This window comes from Phragmites australis, chromosome 6 (assembly GCF_958298935.1).
Source record: "Phragmites australis chromosome 6, lpPhrAust1.1, whole genome shotgun sequence".
NCBI lineage: Eukaryota > Viridiplantae > Streptophyta > Magnoliopsida > Poales > Poaceae > Phragmites > Phragmites australis.
The window spans coordinates 15,058,813-15,066,384 of record NC_084926.1 but is presented as its reverse complement, the minus strand read 5'-3'; the positions used below and the strand labels follow the sequence as shown (position 1 = coordinate 15,066,384).

At 45.1% G+C, this 7,572-nt stretch overlaps 2 protein-coding genes across 2 annotated transcripts; both read left to right on the top strand.

The window, feature by feature from the left end:
* The first annotated feature begins 383 nt into the window (after positions 1-383).
* On the top strand, positions 384-4,994 carry LOC133921866 (glycerophosphodiester phosphodiesterase GDPDL3). Its single transcript, XM_062366926.1, has 9 exons — positions 384-753; positions 1,505-1,795; positions 1,964-2,073; positions 2,162-2,660; positions 2,919-2,957; positions 3,042-3,329; positions 3,502-3,641; positions 3,859-4,345; positions 4,463-4,994. The coding sequence occupies exons 1-9, from the start codon at positions 642-644 to the stop codon at positions 4,759-4,761; spliced, it is 2,265 nt and encodes a 754-aa protein (XP_062222910.1). The 5' UTR covers positions 384-641; the 3' UTR covers positions 4,762-4,994.
* Positions 4,995-5,132: 138 nt separating this feature from the next.
* Positions 5,133-6,870, top strand: LOC133921867 (uncharacterized). Its single transcript, XM_062366928.1, has 5 exons — positions 5,133-5,568; positions 5,663-5,744; positions 5,864-6,022; positions 6,118-6,210; positions 6,497-6,870. Exons 1-5 carry the CDS (start codon positions 5,398-5,400, stop codon positions 6,502-6,504), a joined length of 513 nt encoding a protein of 170 aa, XP_062222912.1. The 5' UTR covers positions 5,133-5,397; the 3' UTR covers positions 6,505-6,870.
* Positions 6,871-7,572: the final 702 nt, after the last annotated feature.

Below are 7,572 nucleotides of genomic sequence, written 5' to 3'. Positions count from 1 at the left end.
GCTAAATATAAAATTTCGTTTGTCAAAGTTTAGAGTCAGTTAGAAAAATTACATAGGTATTTTGTAGAAATCTCTGAATTCACTTCCCACAATATTAAAAAAAACTTCTCATATTTCAAACATATCCTTAATAATTTGATTGCACTCTTTTAAAAACATTTTATTTATGTCTGAATGGATGTAGTCATATCTATCGAGCTAGAACATAGGCGTGCGTAACATCATTACCCTTTTACCCCCTTCAGAACAACGCAACCTTAGAATTCTTACCTCGTGGACATCACATCATCATCAAGAAAACGTAAAAATGAAAAAAAAAAAGAGAAGCAAATCCTCGGGAAAGGTTGGGGAGGAGGTCACGATTTTCTGACCATCTTCCGTCCTTCCCCCTCCCCAGACCCTGACGCCACCTTCTCCTCTATCACACAGCTCAGCAGCAGTATAGCCTCCCCCCTCGTCTCCCTTTCTTTGTCTCTCTCGGTCTTAAGAATCCAACGCGGCCGTCGGAGGCGCATTGCTCTTCTTGGCTTATCTCCTCGCCTCTCCTTCCTTTGCTCCCCCGTCCCCGCCGGACTTGGAGCTACAGTTTCTGGAGCTGCTGCTGCTGGCGGTGGCGGTGATCGCTTTGGTGGCGGTCAGCAATGGGGAGGAGCAGCCGCGCCTGCTCCGTTCTTGGTTCGGCCCTGCTCCTGCTGCTGCTGTCTCTGGGCTTCGCCGCTGCGCAGAAGGGCTCGACTTGGAAGACCCTGAGTGGTACGCTCGACTCGCCGCGCCTCCCTTCGGTTCTTGATAAGTTCCGTACTATGTGTGTATGTGATCCGATCTGGGTCGGTTTCTTGCAATCTTTTGCTTAAAGATCTTCATGCAAATTGCGATTTTGGTGTACTCTTGCTGCTTGGGCTGGATCTTTAGGATGATAATGAGGTGGATGCGCGTCTATTTTCGGCTCGAGCTTCCATTTTTCTTCAGCAAAATAGTTTTGCTGGTCTCCAGCAATGATTAGGCAACTAGATTACTGATTGGAAGCTTGGGGGCCGGCCATGTAGCTTCCTTTTTACTTTCTATAATTTTTTGTTTTTGCGCGGTAACCTTTTTCAGCTGAGTGACATTTGGTTAGGAGTTGAGGTGACAGCAACTTCTCTGAGATTAACTTACATGACCATGGTCTAAGACAACTCTATGCGTAATCGCTTCTTACTGAGAAATAAGCGTAAATCTCTAGTTGTATGCGTTTACTGTTCATGGATGCTTATGTCCCATGGGGGTTGTTTGTTGTGAGATCGGGACTTGGGAGTGGACCGGTTCGATGGAATTTAAGCCGTGATTTCTCTCTTGATTTACCGGTGATAATGGCCGATAATTTCAGATGGCCATGGATGTTACCAGTTATATGTCCGTCTGGTAGTTTTGGTTTTGGAGTTTCTGCTATGGCGATGCACTTAGCATCCAGTACTACTTGCAGCTTTCCTGAAGCCTAACACTAACAACAACCTCATTGTTCCAGGCAATCCTCCAGCAATCATTGCTAAGGGCGGGTTCTCGGGCCTATTTCCCGATTCCAGTAGTCTTGCTTACGTGTTGTCGGTTGAAAGCTCTCCAAACGCAGCTCTGTGGTGTGATGTTCGGTTAACCAAGGATGGCACTGGCATCTGCCTTCCAAACATAAATATGGATAACTGTACGAATATAGCCAATGTTTTTCCACAGGGGAAGAAGACCTACAATGTTAATGGTAAATCTACGGCGGGGTGGTTCTCGGTGGACTATAACAGCACTGATCTGCAGGAAGTATATTGTAAGTGCAGTCACAAATTTGTACTACACAAATGTTTGAGCATTTTGATCTTGTGAAGTGTAATAGTTGTTCTTTTGTGTACATTATTCACAATGTCTGTGCATTGCATATTCTATTACTTTGCCAATGGAGCTGTTTTGCTTGTCTGACTCAGTTTGATATTTACAGTGATCCGTTCGATCTTATCTCGTACACCCAGATTTGATGGAATGCCTATACTTCCTGTTGAAGCAGTTTTGTCCGAATATAAGGCCCCTGCTGTTTGGTTAAATGTGCAGGTAGGGCTAAAACATTAGATAACTTGAGCTGAACTAAAAGTTTTGTGATTTTCCTCTCACTTGAACACCTTGTTTGTGCAAATTGCAGCATGACAGTTTCTACAGCCAGTTTAATCTTAGCATGAGAAGCTATATCCTGTCTACATCAAGACGCTTTGTTGTTGACTACATCTCATCGCCTGAAGTGAAATTCCTCAAAAGCATATTTGGAAGAGTTGGCAGGAAGACAAAGCTTGTGTTCCGTTTTCTTGATGAAGGTTCTATTGAGCCATCTACAAACCAGACATATGGCTCAATGTTGAAAAATCTAACATTTGTCAAGACTTTTGCTTCTGGAATACTTGTCCCCAAAAAATATATCTTGCCTGTTACAGAAGATAATTACCTGCTGCCGCATACTTCAGTCGTTGATGATGCTCATAAAGCAGGGCTACAAATCTATGCTGCTGATTTTTCAAATGATATTTTGATCAGCTACAACTACAGCTATGATCCATTAGCAGAATATCTTTCCTTCATTGATAACGGTGCCTTCTCTGTTGATGGTGTATTGACTGATTTCCCTATTACCCCTTCAGAGGCAGTTGGTGAGTCCACCTCTCCATTTCTTCGTGATGCTACCAATGTTCTTTCAAGAATTTCATGCACTCAAGCTGGCCACTTGGTCAGCATGATCTTTTCATTTAGAATAGTTCTAATGAAATCATGGTCCACTTTTCAACTTTTGACATGCATCTTCAGACAAGTTGGAAGGTGTGATATGTGGACCACAGCTTCTCTTCTCTTGATTGTTCTTTTGGTGGAAAGAATAAGGTCTTGAATTGTTTTGTATTTTGTTCGTGCAGGTTGCTTCAGTAACCTGAACAACAGCAAGACAGATCATGGTACACCTTATTTTGTTTATTCATGTTGAACTTCCTACATTGAGTACTTTTTACTGATCTTCAGCCTTGACATTGACACTGCAGCAAAACCGCTAGTTATCTCTCACAATGGTGCTAGTGGTGACTACCCAGACTGCACCGACCAAGCTTATGTAAAGGCAGTTGCTGATGGTGCAGATGTAATTGACTGTTCTGTTCAAGTGACCAAAGATGGCATACCAATATGCATGAGTTCCATTGACCTAATGCATGTTACTAATGTTGCAACTTCACAATTTGCTTCGCGAGCAGTTACCATACAAGATATTAAGGCTGCTCCTGGTGTCTTTACGTTCAACCTCACTTGGGATGAGATTTCGAAGAACCTGAAGCGTAAGCAGTTCTAAACTCTCTCTATTTTTCCTTTTGACTGAACCCTTTTTTTCTTTGGTAAAACTGAATTTTGTATTCTTATGCAGATAGATAACTAGCAAAAAATTAATGGTCCATCTGTGATGTTTGTTCCATTCATTATGCATTTGGACTGACATTTTCGTATTTACAGCCTCGATATCAAACCCAATGAGCATATACTCACTATCCAGGAATCCCAGAAACAAGAATGAAGGAAATTTCATGAGATTATCAGACTTTTTGGCCTTTGCAAAAGGAAAAGATTTGTCAGGAGTCATGATCAGTGTAGAGGTAAGAGTTTAATAATATGGAAAGGGAAGATATCTAGTGTGAACCCATATTTGAGTGATATTAAGCTAACTAGGTGTGTGATGGCTTTTGGATGTGGCTTGGTTGTGCTGTTCCATATATCTTATTTAGTATACTAGCGAAAACACCAAGAACAATATCTTTTTATTTAAAAGATGCATCTTCATTCTCAGTTTTTGTCCCTTTCCTATTTTTGCAGTATGCTGCATTCATGGCAGAGAAACTTGGTTTTGGTGTGGTGGATTCGGTAATCAAAGCCCTTGATGACTCTGGTTACAGCAAACAGACGGCCCAGAAAGTTATGATTCAGTCAAGCAACAGCTCGGTTCTAGTGAAATTCAAGCAGCAAACTAAGTACAACCTTGTCTACATGATCGACGAAGATGTCAGAGATGCTGCACCTTCCTCCCTTGCAGATATTAAGAAGTTTGCTGATGCTGTTTCTGTTCGCACAGCGTCCATTTTCCCAGTGACCAAAAATTTTCTGATAAACCAGAGCAATGATCTTGTTCATTCCCTGCAGTCTGCTGGCCTTCCAGTTTATGCTTATGTGCTCATGAATGAGTTCGTTTCTCAACCAATCGACTTCTTCTCAGACGCCACTGCACAGATAATTGCTTATGTGCAAGGTGCTGGAGTTGACGGACTCATCACTGATTTCCCTGGGACTGCTCACAGATACAAATGTATGTTCTTGGTAACTTTTTCATGTCCTACTGTATGTCTCCTTTGTTAAGCATTCGAAATGTCTGCAGTTCTTGATGAATTTCTCTCACCTGGAGTCGTGAATTTCGTTTCTGCAGTGAACAACTGCATGAACATGGGAAACAACACGCCAATCTTCATGCAGCCTGCCCAGCCAGGTGGCCTCCTTTCGATCATGGCCAAAGCTGCACTGCCGCCAGCATCGGCCCCAATGCCACTTCTGACGGACTCTGACGTTGCAGAACCACCCCTACCTCCAGTCAGCAATACTACAGCTCCATCACCAAACGCTTCGCAAGCTCCATCATCAAAAGCTTCGCACTCCGCCCTCAGAATGCGGAGTGATGTTTCGATCCTCGTCACAGTGCTGATGCTATGTACTTCTCTCCTGATGTGAGGGCAGCCTTGCACATGCCGGCATGACACGCTAGAGCTCTGAGAATTCACGTCGAGCTTCTAATAGCTATTCTTTCCACCACTTTTATTTAGCCATTCTTTTTTTTGTTTTTGCTGTATTTTGAGGGATGGATGTCGAGCTTGATACCTCGATGGTGACACTTCTGTGTGCTGCCCCTAGCTACATTTTGGTACATATGTGTGGTGATACATTGTTCAGGTCATCTTTCTTCCTGCCTACCTGCCTTTGGATCCAGATTGTTATGAATTCACATTCACTGGCTGCATAGTAGTAAATCTATTTCCCAGAATTTAGCCAAGATCATTATGTTCTCCAGTTTGTATAGATGTGGTTTGAATTATCGAATATGAAATGCGCACTGGAAATTTGGTGGAACAGAATGAAATGCGCACTGAAAATTTGGTGGAACAGTCAATCACATCTCAGTTCCAGGTTCTTACATGATGCAAAAAATTCACAAGTCAGAAGAGTACCCAAGAAGCCGTCGGATCAGCATTCAACGGTTGGGCGCTATCATCCATCCTCCATCGGGACGCGCGATGCTTCTACTACCACCGTAGGTTGCGCGTGTGGCCACGGCCGCCGCAACCGTCGTCTCCGTCCGTCTGCCGCCAGATGGCGCCTGCCTCCACGCCGGCGACACCCACGGCCGTGTACGTGGCGGCGGTGCCGCTGCGGGCGCCCAGGGGACCGCCCCAGGCGGTGTTGTCGGCGGGGTACTCGCTGGGCCTGTGGGACCTGCAGCACTTCATGGTGCTCCTCCGGCCCGACCCGGCCCGGGGCCAGGTGAGCCTGACCAGCCGCCAGCCCACTCCGTTCGGTTCGTCGCCTTCTTCTCGCTGTTCACCACCCGAGCGTTTGCCGTGTTTGGTGGCTGCAGGCGTTGGTGTTCGATTTCCAGCCGCGAGACCCGGAGGACGTTCTCGCCGCGCTCGCGGTGCTGTCGCGGAGCGAGATACCTGGTGAAAGCTCCGGCTTTGTGATTGATTCACGCAGCCAGAACTTTGCATGTCGAAATTAACAATCCAAGAACCGCGATGCTGCAGCTGATTCGTTACATTTGTCCGCAATGGATGTTCAGGGGTGGTTCGGAGAAGAACGATGCGGAGGATCCCGGACAGGAGGTGCTGGCTCGTCGGGCGCTGCGACGGGGACGCCGTCGACGCCGCCGACAGGTTCAGCGAGCGGTGGCCGACCGGCCTGGTCGTCGGGGAGCACGACTGCAGGGACTACACCAACGGTCCGTCTCGTGGTGCCTCGTTATCGCCACTGCCAAATCTTGACAATGCGATCCCTCTAACTCGTTTCTTTCTTTTCCTTGTTTGCCATCTCAAGGCCTGGTCGAGGTCCTGACAGGTGAAAAACGTGTCCTGGAGTCGCTCAGATCGGGAGGCAGCGCCAGCAACAGCGGGGCGGCGCCGCCATGGTGCGAGTGCATCTCTCTTTTCTTTCCTTGTCTTCTCGTGGCGCACTAGCGCTGTCTGTGCAGTGTGTACTGAACCTTGCTCGAGATATCGTTTCCAAATCTTGGTGACGTTACGTATGCGTAAACTAGTGATGCAATTGTGTCATAAAAAATGTTAATGGTGAAATTTGGTTGAGATAACCTCTGGGTGATTTAGTACATTGCTCGTCCTCTTTGCAGTTTGTCTGACAACGTTCGTTCTAATGTTTTACTATTATTTTTTAAATAACTTGCCACCTTACACTGCAGATGGATGATGGATTACTGTCCGTGTGTACATTGTGAACCATCTACCATCATTTTGTGATTTCTAACTGGACGTCAAGATAGAGATTGCAAGTAAATGAGGAGGAGAAGCTAAAAAAGCCGTCTCAGACAACAGTGTAATGAAGAAATGAAGGCACTTTCGGAGTCCCCTCTGCTGAAGATTGAAGGAAAAGTAGCTTGTCCATGTAATCAGGTGAAGTTTCTGAACAAGATGTTGTTCGGTTCGATCTTTTGTCAATCTCTTTTGCCATACCACTCTATTTGAACAGTGATATCCATAGCACTATCTGAAGTCTGAACAATGGTCACTATGTACGTTGCTTTAGGAAAAAAATGAGAGGAAATTTTCTCATGAACTCCCTTTACCAATTGAGAAGGCCATCGACCGGCGAACCCCACTGTTCCCCATCAGAAGTGGCAAATATTGCGTATCATCATCCATAGTAAACAAAAATCAAACCTTCTCTGTATCAATCTCCTTGTCAACCATTGCTCCCAATGCCTCTCACGCAGTGGCAAGGTGCACTCATGGTGTCCCCCAGGATATGGCCACCAACCGCCATTGCTGCGCAAACTTTGGACATGATGACACGGACGGATGGAGGTAGGTGGGGCGTTGACTAATGACTAACTCCGTCAATCTTTATCTGAAGGCTGAAAAGATATATGAGCCGGCAAAGCCCATTGATTTTTTCCGAACGGAAGGCAAGAACATTGCTAAGTTTTTTATATTTTTTTTAATCTAGTTTATAAAAGACACTTAGATCTAAAAAGATCGTAACCACACGATTAATTTAAAAGATAATCGGTAGAAAACCCTAACACGATAGATAAAACTCCGCCGAAACAACAACTCACAATAGCACACTACAACCACTTGTACCTTACAACTGACCGATTACATGGTAGATTATTACTACTAAACATGAATGCAGTTACGACTTCCTACAATGACCCACAACAACTGTCTCAACCACCAATACCACTATCTGGGGACGGAGGTGTAGCTATGCACTGCGTCATCGTTGCTGAGCTCCATCACACCTTGCAACGTAGCA